The sequence below is a fragment of the Bufo bufo genome, chromosome 4 (genome assembly GCF_905171765.1).
Source record: "Bufo bufo chromosome 4, aBufBuf1.1, whole genome shotgun sequence".
NCBI classification, from domain to species: Eukaryota; Metazoa; Chordata; class Amphibia; order Anura; family Bufonidae; genus Bufo; species Bufo bufo.
Genome location: NC_053392.1, coordinates 500497255 through 500511305, shown reverse-complemented (window position 1 = coordinate 500511305; position 14051 = coordinate 500497255). Strand labels below are relative to the sequence as shown.

Here is a 14051-nt window from a genome sequence, read left to right as displayed (position 1 = left end):
TTATTTTCAAATTAAGATTTGCAGCACATATGTTGTAACTAAGAGCAGGCACAGGCTAAGGCTCTATTCACACAGTCGACGTGGCAGCTCGGTCACTTCTGACAGCAGGCACGTGCTGCCCCGCTAATCGGCAAGTGCTATCAAAATGATGGACATAATGACAAAACCAAAATGGACCCCATTATAAGCCATTGGGATCTGTAAAAATCAGTCCAGCACAGCGTTGTGGCTTACCTCAAACAAAAGTCATGATGTCGATGTGAACAGGGCCTAAACTCTACAAATAGGTTGTAATGAAAAACTGTATTCCTCTTACCGGTAATTTCCTTTTCTTGAGTCCTCCACGGCGGCAGTAATCAGAATACTGCCATCGTGGAGGACAAAAAGGGAGGAAGAAAAAAAATAAAAAAAATAAATAAAAAGCAACTACAAATCACAAAAACAGAGCAATGGTCGTCAGCTGGAATGAACGATCCTACGAGCGCTTGTTCCCCATAACTGGCCAGTGTAAAGGTGACGCCAATCATCGAGTGAAAGTGTCATTGATGTGGACACCAAAATCATTGTTTCCGGGGAGCAGTTCGTCCTGTGTAGACAGCGACCTGCTGGCCAGACACCGTCAATCTGTATGAGAAAGGGCGATCGCAAAAGCAATCTCTCGTCGCCATACAGCGGAGTTGAATGCTGCAAGTAAAGGCAGCTTTCACCTCCTCCGACGAGACAAACAGTTCATTCTCGATAATTGCCTGCTCAGTCATCTCATGTGAACGGATCCATAAGGAAGTTACATGATATTCCAATAGACGCATACACCGCATCAGACAACTGCATACATATACACTGAAGAAGAAAGCAGTCAATAGCTGTTGGATGAATGATCATTCGGCCGACAGCGCTCTTTCTCCCGTCCCCTCTATACATATATACGTTCGGCTCGTCAGAATGCGTGTGTACGCTATGGGGAGAGCGGAGAAAGCTGCTGCCAAACAGTTCTGGAGGTGCCGCATCTCCCTGGAGAACAAAAGTATCCGCAAAAATATTCATTTCGCCCCCTCTCCTAGTCTCCCCCAACATCATCTGTCGGGGGAGAGTTGGAAAGCTTCCCACACTCAGCGGATAAGCCAAAACTATGTGTGTATGGCCAGCTTAAGGGTAGGTTCACACTTCCATTAGGTCATGGCATAGCCGGAGAGCAGCAGGAACCACTGGTTCTTCATTCACTATAACAGGATCCGAAAATTTGTAGGATCCCAATATAGTGAATGGGGATCAAGCGGTGTGCAGCGGCATCCAGATATAACTCCGGTAGTACGCTCCTCTGCCGGAGATGTGGCGACATATTAGTAACTGCTATGAGAATATGGAAGTCAATAAATATTATAAATGACTGACCTTAAATGACTGCAAGGCAGACAAAAGCACCTCAATGTCATCATCCTTGAGACGAGCTAGAATCGCTTCTTTAATAAAGGACTCCTCAAAACCAGCCTGAGGGTGAAAGGTAAGAAAAAAATGCTTAGATTATTTACAGTAAAAAGAAAGAAAGGGCTGCAAGTAGTTAAAAGGGTAATCCGACTGTTTATAACTGATGACTTATCCTCTGGATAGGTGATTAGCATCTAATCTGTGGGGGTCCTACACCTGGGACCCCAGCAATCAGCCGCTCCTGTCATCAGTTACTAAGGCTTCGTTCACATCACCGCTAGGCTTTCCGTTATATTTGTAATCCGTTCAAAATAATGGAAAGTAAATAAATAATGAATAGCCAACAGACACTAACGGAAAGCATATTTTCTGTCTTTTTAACAGACTGACGAAACTAATCCGTTTAAAAAACGGACACAATGCATCCGTCCGCTTTCCGTTATTCATTGTTTTTAAACACTCAGAAAAAAAACGGAACAGAATAACGGATCACATACAAAGCAATCCGTTACAATCCGTCACTCATTGACTTTAATGCAAAACAAAACGGATCCGTCACAAATCCGTTATTTTAGACGGGAGCAAAAGTCCTGCATGTAGGACTCCCCCCCCCCCGTTTAAAATAATGTGAAGCTGACGGAAAGGAGCCAAACGGAGTGTAACTGACACTTTATCACCTCCATACAAGTGAATGGGATTTACAACGGATCCGTTTATTTGCGTTTTATTCATCCTCTGAACGGATGAATAGAACGGAAATCCAGACGGTGATGTGAACGAGACCTAACAGTCAGAAAACCCCTTTAAGATACCTTTAAAGGGGTTGTTGGAGATTAGCAAAATGCTCTGATTGTTTCCCAAGAACACTAGCACTGCCCACAGGCTGCATCTGGGTATTGCAACTCCGATCCGTCTATATAAACTCAGTTTCTGGTACCCTAGAGCATTGCATACATTTTCACTATACAATGAATAGACTATACTTACCGAAACTGGAAAGGTCCTTTAAAATAAAAAAGGAACCCATGCAAAACGGTACACTGCCCCCTGGACTTAAAGGGGTATTCCGGTTGTGACTAATTATCCCCTGTTCCACCCTCCTATCGCTGCCCTGCACAGACCTCCTGCCCCTACTTATTGTAAGAATCCCCCTCAGAGCCCCTTCCACCTACTTGCTGTGTCCACTCCTCCTGTTTATCCAGGGTCCGGGCCCCTGTCTCACTCCTCTGCCTCTCATTATGGTGGTGTGTAAACCGCATGTACCATAAGGACCCTAACGTCACGTGACTGTGCCCCCAACCCCGTACTGTGCCCCCTTTTACCCTGCATTGTGCCCTCTTGCCGCACCCTGTACAGTGCCCCTAGTCATTCCCTGTACTGTGCCCTCTTATACGGTCACTGTATGGTGGTGCTATCCAGTCACTGTATGGCGGTTTTATCTGGTCACTGTATGGAAGTATCCAGTCACTGTATGGAGGTGTTAACCAATAACTGTATGGCCATAACTGGATCCCCTTCCCTGCCCACGCCACTGTGGGGCCCAGTCAGTTCTAGCTAGTTAGGGCCCCTTACAAAGTATAATGACCCCCATACAGTATAATTACCAGTGGGGACCACTGGGGGTCATTATTCTGAATGGGAAGCGACTAGGGTTCATTATTCTGACTGGAGAGCCACTGTGGGGTCATTATACTGTCTGCCCAAGGGCCCACATGAACCTAGAGGCGGCCCTGGCGTACACTCGACCTGCCGCTACATTCATTTTAGCAACCCCACCCCCGAGAGGTACGGGGTACTTGTTTTCGTGATCACCAATAGTTATTCCCTATTCTATGGAGACGAGATAACTTGCCAGAGCGGAATACCCCTTTAATCCACACCAGTCATTACTGTACATTGAACTATCACGTAACAGTCTGCTCTACAAAAGACTCGGTTCAGTCTGAGTAAGTTGAGCCCCTCAAGATGACAAAGGTCACAAAATATTACATTTTGCACGTGACTGGCCGCTGACCCCAAACCACCGTCACAAAGAGCAGCGACTCACCTTGGACTTCTGAATGACGTCCTTAAGATGCAGTAAAGCGAGGTGTCTTACGGCGGCCTGGGGGTGGTTCAAGCTAAGCAGGAGCGAGGTGTCACAGTCCGCCAGTAACTGAAATAAATAGTTTGGGAATTATTAGGAGCTCTCAAAACAGACGTCACAGGAAAACTTTCTAAAAATCATCTGAAATATGAACAGAGGGAATGACCAGGACATGATGGAGGCTCGTACCTCATGTTTTCCTCCACTGGTAGAGAGCGCAATGAACTGGTGAAACAAGTCTTGTTTCTCTTGGTCTTTTGCATCCTTCAGCTGTCTTTCCAAGACAAAATCCAGAGCTTCAGGATATCTAAAGACACAGAAAAGTGGTAATGACATCATCCAAATGTTCTAAAGGGGTAGTCGGGAGTAACTTCAAAAGGGAGCAGCGCTGCAGTCGCCGCTCCATCCACTACACAACGGACAGAGCTGTGGGTTTCCAGCATCAACGCTACACTGAAGGAGCTGATTGGTGGAAGTGCAGATCAGACATGAATGGCCTATCCTATCAAAATCCAGGACAAAGCCTTTAATAACCATTTAACGGCTATGCGATGAAGCAACACTTTCATAAAAAGGCATGGTTCTGCTCTTTTTTCATTAGTTGGTAGGGTCACACAGACAATTGCCTTTGCATTTAATTTGCTGTGCGCCAATAAAGGGGTATTCCGGTTATAACTATCAGATCGGTACAGCTGGGACACCCACCGATCAGGAGAACGGGGGCCCCGTACCCTGTGGAGCCCCCTAAAACAGAGAGAGTGGCTGGTCGGAAAGGCGCACTGCCGCTTCATTCATTTCTATATAGGAGATAGCCAAGTACAGTGCTCGGTCATCTCCGGCGCTCCCACAGAAGTGCATTTCTGACCAACCACGCCATCCATTTCAGAGAGGCTCCACAGGGTACGGGGCCCTCAGTCTCATGATCGTGGGAGTCCGGTAGGTAGGACCCCCACCGTTCTGATAGTTATCGCCTATCCTGTGGATCGAGGATAACTTGTTATACCCGGAAAACCCCTTTAATTATATTTCAGCGCGCTGTACAGGGCCACAGAGTATGATAGAGCCATATAAGTCCTAACGTTACAGGGGTACATATTCGGTAACTAAAGGTTACTCTTTGTATAATGAAAAGTTGTACGTTGCTACAAATTACTTTCTGTATAAATTCCTTGCAGTTTTCAAGATCTGTGCTTACAGTCATTTAATATAAACTACACCTGTTTATGTCCAGGGTATACAAACCAGATACCAGACTTATTACAGTAACAGTATGGGCATCAGGAAGATGTCCTTTAACGAGCCGTTCCCCTATGCATCCATCACATGACCACACATTGCTTTTGATTCCCTGGAAGTAAACAATGAATGTTCCAAATGGATGACAGCAAGCAGAGATCTTGAGAACCAAGAAAAACCACACAGAAAAAAATAAAAAATAAAATAAAAATCTAATGCTGCAGACTACCGTATTTTTCGCCCCATAAGACGCACTTTTCCCCCCCCAAACTAATGGGGCAAATACTAATGAGAGTTTCCATTATGGATGCGCTCATTAGTACCAGAGGACGCAGTGAATACAGCGCTCCCCGGGCTCGGTACTCACCACTTCCTGGTCCTCTGGCTGCGCACAGCGCAAGGATGCACTGTCACCTCACGCTGTGTGTGTCGGGTCATAGCACAGCCGGTAGTAGGAAGAAGAAGTGAGCGCGCCGGAGGTGAGGAGTGACGGCGTACGGAGCAGGAAAGGTGTGATCAGAGGCTGGGGGCTGTTATGAGGTCTGAATGGGGGGGAGGGGTCTTATTTATATTAGGGCTCTTATTTGAGGTCTGATTGGGGGTCATTCACATCAGGGTCTGAGCTGAGGTCTCATTAATATTGGGGGTCTGACCTGAGGTCTCATGAAAAAAATAAAAAATTCTTATTGTCCTCCTCTAAACCTAGGGGCGTCTTATAGGGTAGAAAAATACGGTATATGCAACGACAGAAGGACTGAAAAGGGTCAGCGCTGAAGTGCACAATAGTCCAGGGGCCCCATGCTGTCCCCAGAAACCCGGACACAGATAATGATTGCTTGCACATGGCTGATCCTAAGTACTTTCCACGAGGAGAGGCATGGTGCACCCCTTAGGAGCAGGGACCATATATCAGGGCTTGCCCCTTTAGCACTCCACACCGGTCTATATGTGAGCGGTGGCCCTCCAAGCATGCAGCTCTTTCCATTGCAGTTTAAACGGTTACTACAACAGCCATGGTCTTTCTGGAGTGTGCCGACTGGAGGAGAAGGGGGCCCTCGTTCACCCAGTAGGTGAGAGACCTGTACTTATCAGACAGTTATGCCATAAGTGTCTCGAGTGAATAGCCTTTTACTGCGACTATTGGGCACGGTACAACGTGACAATACTGACTTGGCCTACATACTTGTTTTCAAACAGCCTGATGAGCGGGAGAAAACATTGGCTCAGTTCAGCCATCTTGTCATCGTCTGCTTGATGTTCTTCTCCATATAAAAGGAATTCCTCCAGGAACGTGCTGCAGACAAATCAGAATGACAAGAGTTACAATTTCCGTTAGATCACTCACTATCCGCCTAGAAAACTAATGAAGCATGGATGATGGGGGTGCGCACAGATTACAATAACAGGGGTTTGTTGGATACATGTCCTGGGGGATGGGGAACAAACGGAAGAATATGACAGACATGAAATGGAGGACCTACCAACAGTCCTTCTGTGAGGGTAGCCTGCCTATAAGGGACAACCCCTTTAATACTTTCCCTGACAGACGTACGGAATTGCTGTGGCTAGAGTATAAGGGCTTGGGGGTTGTGTCACTTCAGTAAATGGTATTTATAATGTAGAGGAAGTTAATACAAGGCACTTACTAATGTATTGTGATTGTCCATATTGTCTCCTTTGCTGGCGGGATTCATTTTTCCATCACATTATACACTGTTCGTTTCCATGGTTACGACCACCCTGCAATCCAGCAGAGGTGGTCATGCTTGCACACGATAGGAAAAAGTGGCGGCACCATGGGAGCGCACATAGGCACACGTGCACAGCAGCAGCTCCCCTCCCAGACAGCTTGTACCTGTTCTGCAGTGGTGGTCGTAACCATGGAAACGAGCCGTGTATAATGTGATGGAAGAATTAATCCAGCCAGCAAAGGAGACAATATGGACAATCACAATACATTAGTAAGTGCCTTGTATTAACTTCCTCTACATGATAAATGCCATTTCTCGCCCAGTTTCCTTGGGGGACACAGAAGACCTTGGGTATAGCTCATCTCCATAGGAGGCGTGACACTAAGTGAAAGCTGTTAAGCCCCTCCTCCACAGCTATACGCTCAGCCTGGAGAGAGAGACTGCCAGTTTTTGCTTAGTGTCCAAGGAGGCAAGACACTCCCTGCTCTGCAGGGCTGGTTTCTCCTTGTTTCAATTTTAGATTTTTACTTTTCTTTTTGTTCCAGATCATCAGGGATAACAGAGTCGCACTAGACCTCTCTGTTCTCCCGGGGTTGAGCTGCGCCAGTGCCGGTCACCCGCACTGCTGCCTCCCCCACAGAAGGCAAGGTGGATCAGGGCAGCCCAGCTCCCCTACATCCCGCCAGCGCAAGGGTCGCCCGCACGCCAAGTCCCTCTTCCAGCGTCCTGCCACTACGGTGCCAGTAGCTGAAGGGGCGACCCTGCTGGAACGGACCGAGGGTGAAGACGGCTGTGGTAAGAAAGAGCTTCTCCAGCCCTACGTCCCCCACCCTGGTCTCCTGCGTGCCTGACCCCCATACTGGGCCTCTAGTCCCCTGCTGGATTTATGCTGGCCCCTGGGGTGCCGCAGAGCGGCAATTTCCTTCTGCCTCCCCCTGCCTGGCTCCCATAGACATGCAGCCAGTGGCTGTCTCCACAGCCAGCTACAGAAGCGGCAACTAACATGGGTGGAAATCAGCACAGGCATCTCCTACCGGAGTGTTGCTCAAGGCCTGAGGCTCCTGACGGCTGTGGAGTAAGGCCTCGCCTCCGGCCGACATTGGTAGTCCGGTGCGGCCGGGCGCCGCAAAATCTTAGCCCAGGCTCCGCGGCCTGCTAGGCCGCCATTCCGGGTCCCTGACTCTTCCGACCGGCGGGGTGGGCTCCCGCGGCCGGCAAGCCGCCATTCCGAGCCCCTGACTCTTCCGGCCGGCGGGGTGGGCTCCCGCGGCCGGCAAGCCGCCATTCCGAGCCCCTGACACTCCGGCCGGCGGGGTGGGCTCCCGCGGCCGGCTTTGGGCTTGACGTCTATGCCCAGCAGGCCCCGGCTGACCGTTGGTGCCGGTCGGTGGGGCTCCGCTAATTTTAGCCCAGGTTTCGCGGCCTGCTGGGCCGCAATTCCGACCGGCCCGCGGGGTGGGCACCCGCGGCCGGTTTTGATGCGCCACTCCGCCTCAGGTCCCGGCGGTACATACCGGGCGCCGCAAATTTAGACCCCGGCTTCACGGCCTACTAGGCCGCAAAATTCCGGCCTCTGGTGGAGGGGGCGGGAACTTCTCCAGGCGCGAATTCTTCCCGCCGGGAGGTTCCTCCGCCCCCAGGGGATCGCAGCGCCGCCCTCCAGGCCGGATCCATGTTAACCCTTTGGGTACAGGCCGGCTCCCAATGGGCCTGTATGGCTGGCCCCCCTTTTCCTGACTATCTGTGCCCCTATAGGTGGCCCCCCTTTAGCCTCAGAGAAGCTGTGTTTTTAACCACCTCAGCCCCCAGTGCTTAAACACCCTGAAAGACCAGGCCACTTTTTACACTTCTGACCTACACTACTTTCACCATTTATTGCTCGGTCATGCAACTTACCACCCAAATGAATTTTACCTCCTTTTCTTCTCACTGATAGAGCTTTCATTTGGTGGTATTTCATTGCTGCTGACATTTTTACTTTTTTTGTTATTAATCGAAATTTAACGATTTTTTTGCAAAAAAATGACATTTTTCAATTTCAGTTGTAAAATTTTGCAAAAAAAAACGACATCCATATAGAAATTTTGCTCTAAATTTATAGTTCTACATGTCTTTGATAAAAAAAAAATGTTTGGGTAAAAAAAAAATGGTTTGGGTAAAAGTTATAGCGTTTACAAACTATGGTACAAAAATGTGAATTTCCGCTTTTTGAAGCAGCTCTGACTTTCTGAGCACCTGTCATGTTTCCTGAGGTTCTACAATGCCCAGACAGTACAAACACCCCACAAATGACCCCATTTCTGAAAGTACACACCCTAAGGTATTCGCTGATGGGCATAGTGAGTTCATAGAACTTTTTATTTTTTGTCACAAGTTAGCGGAAAATGATGATTTATTTATTTTTTTTTTTTTTTCTTACAAAGTCTCATATTCCACTAACTTGTGACAAAAAATAAAAAGTTCTATGAACTCACTATGCCCATCAGCGAATACCTTGGGGTCTCTTCTTTCCAAAATGGGGTCACTTGTGGGGTAGTTATACTGCCCTGGCATTCTAGGGGCCCAAATGTGTGGTAAGGAGTTTGAAATCAAATTCTGTAAAAAATGACGAGTGAAATCCGAAAGGTGCTCTTTGGAATATGGGCCCCTTTGCCCACCTAGGCTGCAAAAAAGTGTCACACATCTGGTATCCCCGTACTCAGGAGAAGTTGAGGAATGTGTTTTGGGGTGTCTTTTTACATATACCCATGCTGGGTGAGATAAATATCTTGGTCAAATGACAACTTTGTATAAAAAAAATGGGAAAAGTTGTCTTTTGCCAAGATATTTCTCTCACCCAGCATGGGTATATGTAAAATGACACCCCAAAACACATTCCCCACCTTCTCCTGAGTACGGAGATACCAGATGTGTGACACTTTTTTGCAGCCTAGGTGGGCAAAGGGGCCCATATTCCAAAGAGCACCTTTTGGATTTCACAGGTCATTTTTTACTGAATTTGATTTCAAACTCCTTACCACACATTTGGGCCCCTAGAATGCCAGGGCAGTATAACTACCCCACAAGTGACCCCATTTTGGAAAGAAGAGACCCCAAGGTATTCGCTGATGGGCATAGTGAGTTCATGGAAATTTTTTTTTTTTGTCACAAGTTAGTGGAATAGGAGACTTTGTATGAAAAAAAAAAAAAAAAAATCATCATTTTCCACTAACTTGTGACAAAAAATAAAAAATTCTAGGAACTTGCCATGCCCCTCACGGAATACCTTGGGGTGTCTTCTTTCCAAAATGGGGTCACTTGTGGGGCAGTTATACTGCCCTGGCATTTTCCAGGGGCCCTAATGTCTGGTAAGTAGGTAAATGACCTGTGAAATCTGAAAGGTGCTCTTTGGAATGTGGGCCCCTTTGCCCAGCTAGGCTGCAAAAAAGTGTCACACATCTGGTATCTCCGTACTCAGGAGAAGGTAAGGAATGTGTTTTGGGGTGTCATTTTACATATACCCATGCTGGGTGAGAGAAATATCTTGGCAAAAGACAACTTTTCCCATTTTTTTTATACAAAGTTGGCATTTGACCAAGATATTTATCTCACCCAGCATGGGTATATGTAAAATGACACCCCAAAACATATTCCCCAACTTCTGCTGAATACGGAGATACCACATGTGTGACACTTTTTTGCAGCCTAGGTGGGCAAAGGGGCCCAAATTCCTTTTAGGAGGGCATTTTTAGACATTTGGATACCAGACTTCTTCTCACGCTTTGGGGCCCCTAAAATGCCAGGGCAGTATAAATACCCCACATGTGACCCCATTTTGGGAAGAAGACACCCCAAGGTATTCAATGAGGGGCATGGCGAGTTCATTGAAAAAAAAAAATTTTGGCACAAGTTAGCGGAAATTGATTTTTTGGATTTTGTTCTCACAAAGTCTCCCTTTCCGCTAACTTGGGACAAAAATTTCAATCTTTCATGGACTCAATATGCCCCTCAGCAAATACCTTGGGGTGTCTTCTTTCCAAAATGGTGTTATTTGTGGGGTGTTTGTACTGCCCTGGCATTTGAGGGTCTCCGCAATCATTACATGTATGCCCAGCATTAGGAGTTTCTGCTATTCTCCTTATATTGAGCATACGGGTAATGAGATTTTTTTTTTCCGTTCAGCCTCTGGGCTGAAAGAAAAAAATGAACGGCACAGATTTCTTCATTCGCATCGATCAATGTGGATGAAAAAATCTCTGCCAAAAAAAGAAAAAGGAGGGGAAAGGCGTCTGCCAGGACATAGGAGCTCCGCCCAACATCCATACCCACTTCAGCTCGTATGCCCTGGCAAACCAGATTTCTCCATTCACATCAATCGATGTGGATGAATAAATCATTGCCGGGATTTTTTTTTTTATATATACAAAGTGTTTGCCAAAGTATATGAACACCGCCACCTCCTCAGCTCATATGCCTCGGCAAACATATCTTTTACTGCAGAGGAGAAATCTCGTCTTGCAGCGCCGCATACACCGACTTGCGTGTAATCTGACAGCAGCACAATGCTTCTGTCCGAATGCACATCAGTGCTGCAGCTGGTCGATCGGTTGGTCCACCTGGAAGGTAAAAAAAACAAAACAAAAAAGAAAAAACCAGGCCGCAAAGCAATAACTTTATTAACTTTAGAACAGAACATATTAACTTTTTTAAACTTTTTTACTTACCGGTAATTTTTTTTTTGTTTAGTTTTTTTTACCTTTATAGAACAAACCTCTCCTTCCCCATGGGACAATGTGCAAAGCGCAAATCGCCCAAAGATGTGGCGAAGTACGTTATGCACTTTATCCCAGGTGAAAGGAGAGGTTTGCAGCAGCTGAGAGTAAAAGGGCCCTAATAGCCCTGTGTGCCTGTCCTGTGAGATGCAATCCCTATGCTAGGTGTACCTGTGTGTGGTACTTCCGGAAACACTCTCCATAGCATAGGGCAGGGTGGTCAGCACAGTCAGGACAGAAATAGCGGGTGTCACGCCTTATTCCACTCCTGCTACAGACACGACATCTTTTTCGGGGTGCCGGTTGGGTTGAGGTACCAGGAACGACACTGGGGAAATGTCGCTCGTGTAGACGGCTAACTACACTGGGGGATGGGGCCACGGAACCTCCTGGGTAAAGGAGGTTCTCGATGATCTCTTCCTGGAATTTGAGGAAAGATCGTGTTCTCCCAGCCTTACTGTAGAGAACAAAACTATTGTACAGCGCCAATTGAATTAAATATACAGACACCTTCTTATACCAGCGTCTGGTTCTGCGGGAAACTAAATACGGAGACAACATCTGGTCATTGAAGTCCACCCCTCCCATGAGCGCATTATAGTCGTGGACACAGAGGGGCTTTTCAATGACACGGGTTGCTCGCTCAATTTGGATTGTCGTGTCTGCGTGAATGGAGGAGAGCATGTAAACGTCACGCTTGTCTCTCCATTTCACCGCGAGCAGTTCTTCGTTACACAAGGCAGCCCTCTGCCCCCTTGCAAGACGGGTGGTTACAAGCCGTTGGGGGAAGCCCACGCGACTAGTTCGCGCGGTGCCACAGGCGCAAATCCGTTCTAGAAACAAATGCCTAAAGAGGGCCACACTTGTGTAAAAATTGTCCACATAAAGATGGTACCCCTTGCCGAATAAGGGTGACACCAAGTCCCAGACTGTCTTCCCACTGCTCCCCAGGTAGTCAGGGCAACCGACCGGCTCCAGGGTCTGATCTTTTCCCTCATAGACACGAAATTTGTGGGTATAGCCTGTGGCCCTTTCACAGAGCTTATACAATTTGACCCCATACCGGGCACGCTTGCTTGGGATGTACTGTTTGAAGCCAAGGCGCCCGGTAAAATGTATTAGGGACTCGTCTACGCAGATGTTTTGCTCGGGGGTATACAAATCTGCAAATTTCTGGTTGAAATGGTCTATGAGGGGCCGAATTTTGTGGAGCCGGTCAAAAGCTGGGTGGCCTCTGGGACGGGAGGTGGTGTTGTCGCTAAAATGCAGGAAACGGAGGATGGCCTCAAATCGTGCCCTGGACATAGCAGCAGAGAACATGGGCATGTGATGAATCGGGTGCGTTGACCAATATGACCGCAATTCATGCTTTTTTGTCAGGCCCATGTTGAGGAGAAGGCCCAAAAAAAATTTAATTTCGGAAACTTGGACTGGTTTCCACCGGAAAGGCTGGGCATAAAAGCTTCCCGGGTTGGCGGATATAAATTGTGTGGCATACTGGTTGGTCTCTGCCACGACTAAGTCCAAGAGCTCCGCAGTCAAGAACAGCTCAAAAAATCCCAGGGCCGAACCGATTTGAGCCGTCTCAACCCGAACTCCAGACTGGGCGGTGAAAGGGGGAACTACAGGTGCGGCTGAAGTTGGTGACTGCCAATCAGGGTTTGCCAGCACCTCAGGGATTCTAGGGGCTCTACGGGCCTGTCTTTGCGGTGGCTGCGACGGGGTAACTAGTGCACGTGCCACCGTACCAGCTTCAACTGCCCTTCTGGTGCTCGCCACGTCACCATGTTGTACGGCAGTGCTGGTACTAGGTCCAGGGAGGGCTGCGCTGCTGGTGTATGCCTCACCACGTGATCCGGCAGCGACAGCCCCACTCTGCTGCTCTTGAAGCGGATCCTGCATAACCTGTGGTCTAGCGACATGGGGCCGGGTACGCCTGGTGCTGCCAGGGACCTCCACCTCCTCGTCCGAACTTTGGGTCAGAGAGCCACTGCTTTCCACAGGTTCATATTCTGACCCGCTAGATTCATCAGATGAGGGTTCCCACTCCTCATCCGACTGGGTCAGAATCCTGTAGGCCTCTTCAGAAGAATACCCCCTGTTTGACATTTTGGACTACTAAATTTAGGGGTATTCCCTGAGACTACCCAAGAAAAAAAGCAAACCTGTCTTACAAAGGGGAGGCTAGCGAAGTACCGGAGGCCGCTGCGGTTGATAAAAAATATCAAAACTGATTTTTTTATCGCCGCAGTGCGTGTAAAATGAATGTGCAGTGATCAAAAAATATATATTTTTTGTCACTGCGGTGGGGCGGGCGTGGGTGAACGCACGTGTGGGCGACCGATCAGGCCTGATCGGGCAAACACTGCGTTTTGGGTGGAGGGCGAACTAAAGTGACACTAATACTATTATAGATCTGACCGTGATCAGTTTTGATCACTTACAGATACTATAAAAGTACAAATGCTGATTAGCGATACGCTATTCAGCGAATAAAAGTGACTGCGGTGCGGTGGGGTGGGCGCTAACTGACGCTAACTACCTAACCAAGGGGCCTAAACTATCCCTAAAACCTAACAGCCAATACTAGTGAAAAAAAAAAAGTGACAGTTTACACTGATCACTTTTTTTCCTTTCACTGGTGATTGACAGGGGCGATCAAAGGGGTGATCAAAGGGTTAATTGGGGTGCAGGGGGGTGATCAGGGGCTACAGTGAAGTGTTGGTGCTACTCACAGTTCAGTCTGCTCCTGTGCTGGATCCAACCGACGAAAAGGACCAGCACAGGAGCAGAGAAGCCATATAACAGATCATATTTACTAATATGATCTGTTATATGGCTTGTGATTGGATTTTTTAAAAA

The 14051-nt window shown here is 47.7% G+C and overlaps 1 protein-coding gene across 1 annotated transcript in view; it reads right to left on the bottom strand.

Moving 5' to 3' along the window:
- HEATR1 (HEAT repeat containing 1) overlaps positions 1-14051 on the bottom strand; it is an 86372-nt gene that overhangs the window by 52109 nt on the left and 20212 nt on the right. The window contains exons 10-13 of the mRNA XM_040429619.1: positions 5931-6041; positions 3701-3818; positions 3473-3580; positions 1393-1488 (exon numbers count right to left, since the gene is read on the bottom strand). Of these exons, the coding sequence (XP_040285553.1) occupies positions 1393-1488; positions 3473-3580; positions 3701-3818; positions 5931-6041 (433 nt within the window). The remainder of the gene's footprint in view (positions 1-1392; positions 1489-3472; positions 3581-3700; positions 3819-5930; positions 6042-14051) is intronic.